Raw genomic sequence first — 15,999 nt, forward strand, 5'->3', positions numbered from 1 at the left:
GTAATATGATGCTTTCACATTATTGGTGCAGATACCATTTTAAATCTCCTGAAAATGCTGAAAACTTTTAGCTAAAAGCTAAAATCGTAGAATCATACAGCTGGAAGAGAACACAAGAGCCATACAAATCCATCCCTCTGCCATATAGGAACACAAATCAATGAACTCCTGGCAGATGATCACTAGCCTTCGCTTAAAATCTCCACAGAAGGAGACTCCACCATACTCCAAGACAGCATATTCCACTGCCGAACAGCTCTTGCCATTAAGAAGTTCTTCCTAATGTTTAGATGGAATCTTTTCCCTGCAATTTGAATCCATTGCTCAATGTCCTGGTCTCCAGAGCAGCAGAAAACAAGTTTGCCCCCTCTTCAATGTGACATCCTTTCACATTTTTAAACATGGCCATGACATCCTTCTCAGCCATCTTTTCTCCAAGCTAAACATACCCAGATGCCTCAGCTGTTTCTTAAAGGGCTTGGTTTCCAAACTGTTGCCCATTTTGGTCACCTTCTTGGACATGTTCTAACTTGACAATATTCTTGAATTGTGGTGCTCATAACTGGACACAGTATCCCAGGTGAGTCCGACTTCCCTTGGTCTAGGCACTGTACTATTGATGCAGCCTAGAATTACATTGGCTTTTGGCAGCATCAGAATGTTGACTCACATTCAGCTTGTCTACTAAGACTTCTAGATGCCTTTCACATGTACCATTTTCAAGCCAGGTGTCACCCATCCTATATTTACATATTTTTCTGCCTAAGTGTAGCATCTTACATTTGTCCCTGTTAAAATTCATTTTGTTTGTTTCGGACCAGCTTTCTAATCTGTTAAAATCATTTTGAATTCTCCTCCTGTCCTCTGGGATGTTAGCTACCCTCCTAATTTTGTGTGAACTGTTAATTTGAAAAGAATGCTCTCTATTCCATTATCCAAGTCATTTAAAAAGATGCTGAAAAGCACTGGGCTCAGGACATAACCCTGTGGCACCTGACTCCATACTAATAAAAAATAATTGGCCCAGGACGCTATATGCCTTCAAACAACAGCAAAGACTTTAACATTATGGACTCCATAAATATGATACTGTACGTGAGAGAAATTATATTACCTTTACAGACAACATATTGGTAATGCATTTGAGTGGTTGCCAGTTCTTTTGACAGAAAGAGATTCTAACTGATTTTAAACAAAGAAATTCTGGAATCTCTATATCTTATACACATACAGAACCCATGCCATAACATAACTGTGGCTGGGAAGGTAAAGAGAAATTTACATATGCTAAACTGAAAACCCCTCATCTTTTTCTTTAACAGTCAAAAACAGATGTGGAATCATTGTTTTAAAAAAAGTAATACACACGTACACTCACACTGGTTCTAACCATGAAAATTATGAATTCACATTTATTTATGATATGTACATAAAAAGTACAACACTTAGGGAAATATTGTTTTCACTTATTATTTCCTTTATATAAAGAATGTCCAGTTTTGTTTTATACATAAGTTACAGAAATCAGTTCACACAGTAAGAAATTATTAAAAGCAAATACTTGCTAAAGAATATTTCACCTATGAAAAATATGCTCAATAAAATGAGGCATTCCTACTACAGTATACAAGGAAGAAATCAGAGTTAATATAAAGTTTTAGTCTCTGCATTCATTAGTCTTTACACAAAGTGTAGTACAGGTACTGTACATGACATCATTTCAGCCCCCTGATGAACATTTTCAATCAAAGTCACAATAAAAGTTTATTTTTTTTGAAACAAATTCTTAATGAGTGGCTCTAGCCTCAAAGACATCACATGATTCCCAAGGTTAGACAAAGAATAGACATGGCCATATGTACATGAAGAGTTCTGTACAGTGGACCACAATTCCAGAGCCCATGAGTACATTTTCCCTTGGGTGGATAAGAAAAGGACATGTATCTGCAGAACTTAGATCTCTGTGGATTTCTCTTTTCCATTCCTGATTGTGCGGGAACTATGCACATCTGGTCTTTGGAAATAAATATACACCCAGCAATGGACTGAGGCAATTCAAAATAGGAATGACAGAACTGAACAAAAGGTAGTTGGCAGTTAACTTTTAAAGCTAATAGTTTCTCTCTGGGATAATTTATCCCAGAGATAACCCTAAAATGTTGATGTATTTCTAGAAAGAAAATTCAGCATACAACTACACTTTGCTTTATGAGATATAGCCTTATACAGTATTTTATGTTTACTATAAAGTGAAATAATCTTATTCTTTTGTCCAGATTAGCTCATGAAAAATAACTACTCATTAATTTATGAAAATTTGGTTCTTTTCTTCTTCTTACATTTTACCAAGTATTTACTGGATACATTTATCTCTTTTTTACTTCATTCTCTCAAAGAGATCTTCTAGTGTGTGTGTTTCTGTATGTATGTATGCATATATATCTCTTAGACATCTGACTTCATTATAAGTCTAAAATATGAATATGGAAAAATATGAGAAAAGAGTTTTTTATGTGAACATATCCAGTGTAAAGAATCTGTGAAAAACACCATATTTTATATTTTCCCAAACTGATATGAATTTGAATTTCTCAAAGCAGTCAGTGAGCAAGTGAAAGCAATGGAACACCAGAGGAACCTTGAAATGTTGTCAGATGACTGAGGATTCCATGTTGCTAAGCAAAGGATAGAATTGCAATTTCAAAAGAAAAACATGGCATCCAAAGAGTACAGCATGGTTGGTTTTCCTTGTGATCAGTGGGCTAACTGATGCAGCAACTTACTAATTTCACATTTCTACATTTCCAACATATCAAGTATACAGAGGGAAATACATTAATATCATCAACTCAATAATTATCATGATATAACTACATTAATTCATTAATGTAGTGGCGATATTGCATTCACAGTGCAGCAAATCCAGACAGTCTGCCACATCCACTAAGTGCTTGGAGTTTACACACTTAACACCCACATTCACACCCACACTCATGCTGCTGGTTAGATATAGAAAAACAAAGACTAACATATTTACAATGAGTTGGCTGCGAGGAATGATTTTGACAAATATCCAAACACAACATGCATCAACACATTTATATTATTAACATATATAAAATGGTTATCAGACTAGGAAAAGTGTGCTGTTAACAGCTTGGGAATAGAAATACCAAGAAAGCAGCCTAACCCAGCCAACCCAACAAAAACAATTATTTCCAAAACACATTATAAACTCTCTAGTCCAGCTCAACTGATGTTAAATTAAATTCAAATCAAGTAACAATTATTAATACTGTATACACAATTTCACTGAAATTACATCAAGATAAACTACATTATCTACACAAAGTGCGGAGAGGCACTGTTCTTCATGCGGTAAACAACGCATCAAAACTGGTATTTATAAGAGCTCCATGCTCTGACAGCTATTCTTAGTATTTTATCTGACTACTAGACCATGTACAGTTTTAATAACGAGAATACATGAAAATTCTGCTTTGAGATATAAGAGGATTACAAAATAAGATTACATTAACATACATCCTGTATCTACTGTACAAGTTACTCACCCAAACGCAAGGCATGTACAACAGGTTTCAATGGTTAAATATACCTGTTTTGTGGATTGTTTCATGGTTTGATGTACCATATCCTCTATTGCTTACTATGCAATTAGCATAAAATTTAAATTGAATGTAATTTAAACCAAACCATTTGGGCTCTAAGAACCTCTGTTTACTCATTCAGTATGCTTAAGTAAGAGGAGTACAGTATATTGCAATTAATGGCTAATAAAGAAAGGAAAACAAATCTCACCCATGTGAAAAAATATACTGCTCAATTTGTTATAAATGATTTAAAATAGGAGAAATAGGAGGTATTTTTAGGTGCTGGTCAATTGACTTGGTCCCTTAAGTATATCATTTGGTCCTTTTGTAAAAAGGCAAAATGTGGAAACAATCTGCAGTTCCTTGCACTATCAATTTTGATAACATTTCATTTTTCCTTCGATTATATTTCATTGGGCATTTACACCTTATTTTTCAACCCAAAGATAGTTGGCTGCATCAAAAAGTAAATGCATGTGTCTAATCAAAAGAAGATCCAGTGAATGTATAACTATCTGCTGAACACATTTCTCTTTAAAAGATTTATCATACAAATTAACACTGGTAATGTGCATTGGCTAGTTAGGAAAATATAACTATTATCTCCTAACTTGATCTCCCTCACAGACTAGCTTAAGAGCCAGTAGCCAAGCTGAGCAAAAACGATGCTAAGTGGGAATGGCATTTCCAATCCTATCACCACCAACAACCAAAACTGCAACAATGAATGGCTGAACAAATCTTCATTCAATCTGATTTCTGGCTATTAAGGTGCTTTGGGAGGGTACTTATAACCATGGCAATAGTGCCACCATTATGCCCACACAATCTTACTTAATATGGATTAGTTACAGTTTTCTGACTACCTTGTGAACTTTTTGCTGCAATACAGAGTGTCAGCCTGTGGATTTTTTTTTTTAAAAAATCAGGTGTCCATTGCATCCTTTCTTAAGCAGCCAAAATGCATTTCAAAGCGAACGGCAAAGGTACTGCAGGCTTGGTCCAAGAACTCTTCTACTCTGATCCAGCAAAAAAGGATCTGTGCACATAACAAATTCAAATGTCCAGTTCTGGCTACATTGTGGTTCGCATTCAAACCACAATGATGTGATTGATACAAATTCTGTGCTATCTTTAGTTGCACCTGATCACTACATAAGACCACTGCCTTGGAAAATTCAATTGAAAACAATGGAATATGCAAGTAGTAAAAATTACAGAGCAAAATAGACAGATGGATCAGAATGTTTGTATGTTGCCATTTGTATTTCCTGGTTGAAAGACAACCAGGTTAAGGCTGCAATTCTGAACAAATTTACTAGAAAGGAAATACCACTGTATGCAGTGGAACTTACTTTAGAGTAAATATTCATAGACATGCACTGTAAGTATCAAAAATAATAGATCAGCTATGTGTTCATCTGATCAGTCTATATGATATCGTATTCAGTAATGAACTGCAGCGTTTTAAGACATCTTTAATTCCTATTTGTGCTTCACTGAGAGGTTATAAATAAAATTGATAAGGTTACATTAATTTAACATAATACAGGTCATTTTTAATATTATTTATATATGTTATAATAAAATCTTCCTCTTTTCCTTTAACATGGATTCCCTGTAGAGTTTGTAGGCTTTTCTCTCTGTCTTATATGGTTGCATAAGAAAATATCTGCATGTCTGTAAATAGTATAAGAAAATATCTGTATGTCTGTAAATTACAGATACTATGTAAGTTAATTCAGTTTACACAGTAGTTTGCAGCTGCTGGACAAAGGTATTTTATAAACATAGTAAGAATAAGTGGCAGTATCAGTATTGAAAATATATTGAGAAGCAGAAATAAATCTCATGCATTTCATAAATTACAGTTCACACTAGGAAGGAAGGAGAGTAAGCAGGTAGCAAGGCAGGGAGAAAGGATGTTTTTGTTGTAATACACCTAAGAAAGTTTTAAAAGGCTTGAAAGAAATATTTAAAAAGAATTGCTGGAATCTACAGCACTAATTGGGATAAAATAGTTTTCAAGAAAATTGGTTTTCAAGAAATACAATTATATATGTGTATGTATTTTTAAAAATATCTTAGTGAAATATTCTAGAATGGAATATTAATGAGGAAGATTCACAGTATAGATCAAGTTTAATGATATAGTAGTAACCCTGATCCTATTAACATTATATGGGGATGTGGGTAGGGGAGGGAGGTCATTAAGTTCTTCTTCCAACAATATTTCAGCTTTGAATGAATTAACCAGTTTGCTTCATTCAAAAGCGGAAAAGAAATCTTAACATTCACAGGAGCTCCAAGGATAGCTACACCTGCTTTTTGTTCTTGTGTGTGCTTTTATTTTAAGAAAATAACCACAAGTGAGATGCAATATTAAAGCTGGAGTGGAGGGAGATAAGTTAGGTAACACTGGAATCTATAGTCAGGACTCCTATGGTCAGAAAAGGATAAGAGTTACTTTTTCTGTGTCGTGCTAATCTTGTGTCAGCAGGGCACAAGACAAGAAACAATTACCTCCCCACACTTTTTCTGTTTTCTTTTTCCTTCTTTAACAGTATCCTACCGATTCCAATGTGAAATAAATAAACCTTCCCAGCTCAAGGAAAAGTGTTATCTTTCACTCACTCTAAGACCTTACAGGAAACCAGGAGGGACTGAGATACTATTCACCTCCAGCTTCTCCTGCCTCACCTCCTTTTGACCCTCTCTCATACCAGAACTCCACAATCACAGAAGTGCTCAAATTCTTTTTAAAATCAAGTTTTTAAAAAAGAGGACATTTTCATTATTCAGTTTAACAATCTGGACTTGGATGGAGACATTCTTGTGTCCAAAGTGCTGATGCACTGGTACAGCAGACAAGAGGGTGGGATCCATTGGAAGCATCTTCTTACTTGCTCTTATAGCATTTATTGCAAGGGAGTGAATGAGACAGAAATGAAGGTATATGAATTTGGGGGAGCACTAGAACAAGCATATCTTTTCACTGGAACAAAGCTTGAACTGGTGCTAAAATTTTACTGTCTTCAGTATTACTTCCTACATGTGATAATTTTTCCTGCTGATTCTCTTGATAGCAGGAAGGAAGTAAATGATGGCACATGGGAAATTAGGTTGTGGAGATAATTACAGCTGGTTTTATGTTCTTCTTGGTAAATGCCTAATAAGAGAGAAATTAAATATGGAGCATTGGGACATCTCAGGTTGGAAGAAGTTCATAATTAGTATAATAATTAGTATAATTAGTATGCGTGCCTGGCAGTTTCACATGAAAAATGTTGTCCAACCAAATGGCAAATGTTCCAGCTCCCAAACCCATCTGCATTGTATTGCATTACTATAGTTCAGCAACCTAGATAAGTAAATTCTGAGATAATATTTAAGTATTATCAGTTTTCCACAATGGAAAGAGTTTTGAATTGTCAAGTTGAAAAGCCATCATGACAAAGTTAAATAGTAGACAAAATTATCTAACAAATATGTGCAAGATTGCAGCAGAATTGGTGCTCTCCTCTCCGTTTTTATATTTTAAGAAGAGAAATATCATTGGAATGAAATTCCCTGAGTTATGGAACATACAAACGTATTCTCCAAATATTCTGCAATCAGTTTGTTCTGATTCATGGAGTCTAATCCCACATGTATATATTTAAAACATCTTCCTGGTTCAGTGGGAGAATTAATTTCCTAGCTGGAAGAATAATTTGGAACAAACAAAGTATAATTTTAAATTAATGCTTCTCAAAGTGCAAACACAGCATGGTAGTCAGGTTGCTGGTTCAGCAGCTTCCATTTCTCAACTTTCTTTGTTCATTTGATGAAATGTTGAGGAAATGAAGTAGCAAATATTATGCAATCACCTGGTTTTTCATTTCTAGGAAGCTAGAATGAATGGGTGAAAAGCAGAGCTAGATGGTTAAACTCTAACATAATGTCAGTTATCCACCAAAAGTGAGCCAGATAGGAAAATCATGTTCCTTTCCCACAAGACAAGACAAGATAGTCCAGGAAGCAACTGAGTTCTGTTTCTCATTTCCTTCTTACTGTGTACTCAAGCTATCTGTTGGAGTAGTCTGGAAAAGAGATGTTTGAATATATCTCTCTTATATATCCCACGCCTTTTCACTACATTGAATTAGACATCTTCCCATGCAAGGGAAGGTGAAACCTCTCAGTTTGACTTTCTCTAATGTTCAAATTTCTCATTCTCTCCTTTCTAATATTTATGAATTTTAATAAATTCACCTCAAAATACAGAGGAACAAAAATTGTCATCCTTTAGAGTAGCAAAATTCAATTGGTTTCTAGCCTAAATAGGGACATGTTAGACTTGCTTGCTTTTCAGAAGTCTCTTGAAAAAAGTAGCAACCTTCATTTGACACTAATATGCTAAATTCGGGGGAATTAAACCCAGACTTTGAAGAGTTAAGCAATCAAAACCCAATGACTAAATAGAAGAATCTATATCCTTTGTTCCAATTTTTGAAAACTCAAAATTTCTTTTCAGCCCAGACATTAAAAAATGTCTTCATTTTGGTAAAGACTTATTTTTAAAAAGTGGAAATTAAATTTATTGCCATCCCTATACAGGAGCAATATCTAAAATGGCTGGTTTCACTGCAGACTTGCAGTGAAACAGAAAGGGATAAGCATGGCTTTGCTGGGGACAATGTATACCATTCAAATACTGGCAAAAATAATACTTTCTATCATTTTGCAAGCTAGATGTATCTGTAAAAGACCTACTAATGAGAAATAAATCTTCAGATAAATGGAGATATTTTGTGATGGGTTTTCTGAAAAAGATTCCAGTATGAGTAAAACGGCAGTTAATTAAAAGTATTTTGTAATTCCAAATGTGTGTTATAGGCCTACAGTCATTTGTTGAAAGTTTGAAAAAATATATCTAGTACTTTTAAATAAATTATCTACTCAAAATTAAATAATATTACATTTGCTAAACATACAAATTTCTTATTTAAAAAAGGAAGGTTGCATCTTCCTGATAAACGGCTTATCCTTAAAATATAGCACCTTATCCGTCCTCAGGTCTCAAGAAATATATTTACTGAGAGCTGAGGGCTGTTCTACTGTACTAGTTGCACAGGTATCAACAATATTGGTAACAAACACATTTCTGTACGGTCTTGCTGCTGCTGAATGCAGACAAATATATGCCTGGTTTTTCCTTTTGTGCAAAATTAGAATTGTGCCAATTGTTGTGCAGCTCTACTGATATGGAGAGCATGCTTCCTAGAATGGATTATAATCTGTGATAATCACATGGCATTGTTTATCTTCTCAGTTCACATGAAATTCCATGGCAATCACCAGGACTAAGAGCTATGGACCCAATAAATTCACACTGGTTTAATATGCTACCCAGGGTGTTCATTAATTTCAGACAGCTGTGTGAAAAGAAGCACATTGTCCAAAATGGTAACTGCTTTTTTCATGTTTTGGCATTTTTAAAAGGACTATGGATATTTTTTCATTTTAAAAGGTCTATGGTTCACAGAAGTGTGGTCAAATTGGGAGCTTTTAAGGGAAAAATTATCTCTGTGTGCCTATATAAAACTCGAATGTACGAGGCTCTGTATTGCAAGTCAATACAATTTACATTGGGAAGTGAGATTGTCAGGCTGAAGTTAACTTGAACAGGGAAGCAAGAGGTGCATATGTCAAGGATTAATAAAGCGCATGTAAAACTTTTACAGTGAGCATACAGTATATTATTGTCTGTAGTGCTAACCGTATTCAAAACGTACCAAAGTGCTGGTTGGGTATATTCAGCATGAGAAGAGACAATGCAAACACTGCATGGTTTTTACACAATACTTAATGCTTATTACTTAGCTTGAATCCCTGAAGCAAGCCATCAATATTATGGCACTGTGAGCTTTCCCCTTTGCAGAATCTACATTCTCTATGTCTGGAGTGAAAAGAGGAAGCCAACAAAACATGTCTCTTGAACCAGCTGACTGCCTTCCAGTCACATCCATTCAAAGGGTAACACAAGTGAGATAGATGGTTATGATATATTTGGCTAGGATGCTAAACAAATACTGACTTTATGAGAATATTTCTAAGTTGCAGTTAACAGAAGAAAGCAATTGGTTTTATCCTAAATGGAAACAGTTGGGAATTTTCTTGGATCTTGATACCAGCATTTACCATAAGATAACGTCTGGGGCTTATTAAAGACAGAGCTGTATTGTTCTTCCTTTATTTCTCCTGTTTCCAAGGTTCTTCTTCAGGAGCACTGAAGTCTGCAGATTTGCCATTAGTTGCCAAGGTTACCTGCAAATAATTATCACCAACACCTAACTTTAACATCAAGGCACTTTTCCAAAAGAAAGATTTGAACAACAAACCTCAATATTTACAAGATTTACATTAAACCATACATACATGTATTGAATCAATTCTTCCCTTTCAATTTTTCCTCAATCTGTTGTAATTTAGGTCTATAGGCTTAATAGAGACACATATACATATATGTGAATTTACACACACATATATGCACATATACTGCAAGAAAGCTGGATAACTTAATCAGCTAAGTTGCAGAAATGGTTCTTAAAGGAAATATCAAACAAAAATCATCATTCACTACTCTGTCTCATTGGATATGTTATAGATTTGAGCTTGGGAAAGTTAGATTTTGAAATACACCTTCCAGAACTCTCCAGGTGCCACTATCTTTAGCTGGGGATTTCAGTATTTCAGCCAAAAAAAAAAAAAAAAGGGGGGGGGGAGAAGTAATTTCCCAAGGTTTGTTAAAGGTGCAGTTACAATCAAGTCAAACACTCCCAAACAAGACTGCAGTTAACATACAAATATCACAATCTGATTTAAAGGGCACCCTTCAATATTAGCTTGACTAAAAATTGTGGATGAAGCAAGAATGGTCAATCATTCCATGGGAAATACTGGCTAGTAAGCAACATCTCAGCAGTCAATAATAATTATAGAAAGGACTCCAAGCCATGTATGATTTTCTTTGAGCAGACATGAGCTACACATGGCTGTAAGAGCCAAAAATGGCTAGTTTACCTATTTGACTGAACAGAAATGAACTGTACCTTTACATAGTAAGGGACCTTTCATCTAATTCTAAATGGAATCCCATTATTTCCTAGCTTACCTTCCATGTTACTGTCCTCAGCTTCACATGAAAACTTAAAGACAGGACTGATACTCCACATGATGGGTAAACTGGGTGCATGAAAGCATTGTGACATGAAAACATGAAAAATGCATCCATGTTTGAAACAAAGCCAGCCTTTTTCTTAAATAATTAAAAGGGAGAGAGATGCATTATAAAGCATACAATATACAACATATTTGGAGCTGAAATTGTAGATTAGTTTACAAACCACATTATGTGAAATATGGTAACAAAAGATTTTTTAAAAATCCATGCAGTGATAGTCAAAGTAGCTTGCCAGTTAACTAACATTAGATATGCAAATTAGGAAGCCATTTAGAACACAAAGAAGTAGAAATAACATGAGATTGTGTTACTAACTGGGACAAAGTAGCAATAAAAAAGAAACATTGGCCTGAATTTCAACAATACCTCTTCTGAAGTTATTTATTTGCTCTTAGTGTTATCTCCTGTATTAAAAACCCATTGCAAATGCAATATATTTTAAAATATTTTAGTTTCACTGAGAATGTCTCAAGTAGTTTGAATATGTATTTATTGATTTTAACTGAATTTTAAAAATACCAATTATATTTCATTCTGTTTTAATATTTATATATTTGTAAGTTTTAAATTGTACTGAAATGCTTTTAATATGAACCGCTTTGAGTCTCCTTGTGGAGAGAAAAAGTGGCATATGAACAAACATAATAATAATAAAATATATGTTTATCACTTCTGTTAAGCCACTGAAACTTAAAGGTGAGTAAATCTGTTGGCGTCACAGGTATTGATTTGATGTGGGTAATATTTAATGCATATATTAACATATGTATTTCATCTTTAAATTAAGAGATTTGTCAGTGTCCATGTAATATTTTATATATTTGAAATGCTTCCATATCAGTAAACATTTTGATTGCAATGAATGTTTTCAGTTACAGGTATAACCTCACTTGAGTGATTTAGAAAGCTAACATGGAGAGGGGCTGTTGGTAATCACTTTCCCAGTTCTCTCCACTGAGGTTTAGAAATAGTAGATTCACATAAACGGGCCTGGTGACCATACAGCTCAAACATCAAAATCAGAGCTGGCTGTGTCACTCATTTGATAACAGCATGTTAGGTAAATTTACCCCACTAGATCTGCCTAAATAAAACATTAATACACATACATTCCTCATTCAGATCCCACCCCAATCAATTCTTACATTTAGAAATAAAAAGAGTTTATTCAACAGACTTTATGGGGATGTGAAGAAGTCAAAACAAGCTCCATGCTAATCCTTCCCCTCAGCTTCTCTAGTATTGTCATAGGGAAGAAATAAAAATTTTCACTTTCACAGGTGTTGAGTTCAAACCATAAAATGTAGTTGAAACAAGCCAGCTTTGTGGTTTTGAATTGGCATGTTTGAAACAAGCCATAGTGAAAGTTAATCACAGTTTACAGTAGCTGATGAAACTCTCCCAGTACTGAAGACAAACTGTGGGCGCATCCAGACAGTGTCTAAAATGCACACCCTCCCGAGTTTTCCCCTGGGGCATCCAAACAATGCCTTGGATAAAAACTAATTCCTTTGGGAAGTAATTTGACAGCTGGAAAGACCCAGTTCTTTCCAGCTGTGGGTGCTGTCTGAACCTGGAATATTCGAGAGGGCTCTAACATCCTCCCCAAACTCTGCAAAAAAGCCTTAAAAAGAAAAAAAAAAATTACTTACCTGGCCACCATTAAACTGCTGTCGGCCCTCTCCTAACATGTAGAAATGGCGTGCCAAGAGAAGGGGAGAGGAAAATTGCTCCTGCCCCCCTTCTCTGTGCCAGGAGAGGGCCAGCAGCAGTTTAATGGTGGCCGAGTAATTATTTTCTTTTTAAAAAGCTTTTCTGGGGGTTTTTGTTTTGTGTCCAGGTGTCCTGCCAGAAGGTCCAGCAGGACATCTGGACCCCCCCCCCCCCCCCCAGGAAAGTACAAATGTTAGGAGGAGGCGTGTGGACTTTAACCTGGGCCCAATCGGGTTTAAGAAGCCCGATTAGGGTCGGATTAAAGCCCTGTGTGGAACCGCTTTGAGATATACAACTATCCTTCCTCTGTCTTTGAGGACAATGCATGTTACTCTAATCAGTTGGTGATTGCTTGGGTTCCTGGGCCCCTTCTCAGAGCCATGCATTTGGCTAGGTCAGTTCTAAAAATCAGTAGTGCCAGAGATGTGTGTGTGTGTTTGCAATGTTCTGGCACTTAGTATCTCACCCTGATGATAGGACCAGCCCTGAAAGTTTGTTGAGTTTAGTCAAAATAGCAATCTGTGTTTTTTAAAAAACAAAAATAGAAGCAAATGCTGAACTCACAGCTGCCCAGAGGAGGAAAGAAGGTGAGGGGGGGGGCACTCTTGGTTGTGATGCCCAAACCAACCACAATTAATCAGGCAAATTTTAAATCCAAAATATCCCAGATAATTTCTTTCTCACTCATCCCATGGAGTTTTACTTCATTGTATTCTTGGTAAAAATCAATTCTTGTTACAGCTTTTTCCTAACCCAAATTACTGGTTTCAGACAGAATTAGACAGAATTTAGAAAGCATAAAACTAGCATAGCAATAATGACAATGAAAAGAAAAGATAGACATGCTGGGTGAGTGCAAGAATGCACAGACATTGAGGAAGAGTAATAGTTGTGAATGCACGGTGCATCATGGAAAGCATTGATCTAGGAAATTAACCCCTTAGATTTTGCTCTGACTCTACCTGGGAGGCAAGAGAAGTGGAAGAGGGTGTTTTGTTCACTGCATATTTCTTTGCTCATTCCAGCCAAAGGAAATGCTCTGTATTTTTTCCCATTGTCTCTTATAGCTGAATCCTAAATATCTGCTTGGAAATATTTCTCACTGACTTTAAGAGGACCAGGTTCTATTGAAGTGAATGTGAATACAGAATTTCAATCTATATACGTATAAATATACATATTTTAGAAAAATAGTAAATTCCTTGAATTCACTAAAAAAATTGCCCTGTATAGTGAGCTTGCACAAAAAACATTTGTATGTATTGTGCCCTTGTTGTTTCTGAATTGTTAGTTACCTTATCATTTAATGATCATACAAATAACTCTGGGTGTTCTTTCTTTCTTTCTTTCTTTCTTTCTTTCTTTCTTTCTTTCTTTCTTTCTTTCTTTCTTTCTTTCTTTCTTTCTTTCTGGGCTGGAGGGGAAAACAACTTCTCTTTCAGACTGAGTTTTGGGGAGAGAGCATCTGGAGGTAATTATAATTATTCCCTTTGCCACAAATTCTGCTTTCTTACTTAATGATGGACCCAACCTCATTTACACAGAGCTTCTTTGTCACAGGAAGCTAGATGAAAGCCAACATAGGATATAATACCACATTTTGCTTGCTTTATACTGCCTTCCATAACACACTGTGGAGCACAATGTTATATGCAAACATTGCATGCAGTTACTGTTAAAAAAAATTCCAAAAAGAAAGCAAATAAAATATGAACCCACATCTTTAAGCTGAGTAACATTCAGTATTGTCACCTTGTTTTTAGCAATATTTTTTTAAAAAATACATGCATGTTAAAAAGAAAAACAAAGCAAGATGAGGTATGTGGCTAGATGCAAGTCTCAATATCCATAAATGTGAAAGGTACCTTGCACTCATCTATTATGACAGAGTTGTGCGCTGTATAAACACATTGGTTTGAGTTGTTCTCCCTATGGTTTTTCAGGTCATCATAAATTGACTGAGTCTTTGTCATTTCAATATCTTCATGTCCTTTGTGATGGGCATCAATGTTTTCCAACTCTGCCTTGGAGAGGTGATACACAATGCCAGCTCCAAAGGAATCTCCCACTACATTAACAGACGTTCTCATTCTGTCTCTGTAAAACAAACCAACAGTCAGAATAAAAATAAAGGTTTTAAGCAATGTGAAATCACCGTGAAATTAATGCTGAAATTTTCATTCTCCCCATGAACAGATATTTCCCAAAATAAGCTTTTATTTTACATGATTAATTAATGAGGTCTAAACATCTTATCCTTGAAACTGTTTTTTCTGAGTATTAAAGAAAGTAGTTTGAGGCTTGGATGGTTATTATACAAACTACAGAGCAAAAGAGTCCTGGAATATGTTATTCATTAAGTGGCGGAGGAACTCTATACTCATAGTGTTCATATTGTGTCTCCCAGAGCACAGTATGTCTTTTATTTGCCTCTTGAAAGTGACATAGTGAAACTTTCTCCTTTACAGGCACAGCACAATACACGGAAATTATGCCATACAGAGAAAGCTGCAACAAAGAGTAATTTGAAACAATATTTACGAGATTCTTATTCTGTATACGTTAGTCCTCAATCCCCTTCGCATCACTCTAGATCTTAATGCCCCAGGTGATTTGGGATCCGAAATTTAAAACTTTACATTTGGACAGCATTAAATGGGAATTGAATGCAATTGCAAATCTGCAGGGATAGCAAAGCAGTTCAGCAAGCATTTCAAAAGCTGAATCTGACCTGTTTGTCCAAGACTGTTCTTTCAACTTTGCTGTTTTAGGGCATTTCATCTCTGTACTGGAGACCTTTCTTTGACATTTGCTAAGCTTGTCAATTTCCCCCTTGGAAAGTTACAGTTCTTGGCTTTCACTAATGGCACTGGATTAATGGACAAATAGCAATGTTCCGTAAAGGCCTTTTTGTTCAGGTGGGAATAATGGCAGAGATTTGAAAATCTGAGAAAGCGTGCCTTGGAAAATCCTTTCTTTACACCTCTTATCCTGTCATAAGTATATAATTATATTTTATATACTTTCATGGAACAACCCAGAGCTAATAGTACTTTCAAGTGATCTGTGCAGTATAATAATACGGTAGAAGGTTGTACCCTTATAAACTGTCATTGTGCTTGTTTCAGGTTCAAACAAAAGACATTGCATTGATTTTGAAAAATCACAAAACTTTTTCTTCTTTCCAAATATTATCTGCCCCAGTCCAAGCTACATTTTTTCAGACTGCTTTTAAATTGTATGAAAACAGAATTCCCTAGCAAGTGAGAGTTATAATTCAAAATAAACAATCTCAAAGGTGTCACGTGATTCCTTCAATTTCCTCCTCTTTCCATTTAATACGAAATAAGTACTTTTTCTGAGATGCCTCTCCAGTACTTCTTCTGTCTGTTATTACAACCTTATGTACTGAGTAGCTTTAAGATCTCCTTCTTTCATGTTTGACCTTTT

At 35.4% G+C, this 15,999-nt stretch overlaps 1 protein-coding gene across 1 annotated transcript in view; it reads right to left on the bottom strand.

The window, feature by feature from the left end:
• Positions 1–1,379: 1,379 nt before the first annotated feature.
• slc1a2 (solute carrier family 1 member 2) overlaps positions 1,380–15,999 on the bottom strand; it is a 149,396-nt gene continuing 134,776 nt past the window's right edge. Inside the window, exons 10-11 of the mRNA XM_008105943.3 lie at positions 14,415–14,646; positions 1,380–9,920 (exon numbers count right to left, since the gene is read on the bottom strand). Coding sequence (XP_008104150.1) covers positions 9,846–9,920; positions 14,415–14,646 — 307 coding nt within the window. The 3' untranslated portion in view covers positions 1,380–9,845. The remainder of the gene's footprint in view (positions 9,921–14,414; positions 14,647–15,999) is intronic.

The sequence above is a fragment of the Anolis carolinensis genome, chromosome 1, assembly GCF_035594765.1.
Source record: "Anolis carolinensis isolate JA03-04 chromosome 1, rAnoCar3.1.pri, whole genome shotgun sequence".
In the NCBI taxonomy this organism is placed as follows: Eukaryota; Metazoa; Chordata; class Lepidosauria; order Squamata; family Dactyloidae; genus Anolis; species Anolis carolinensis.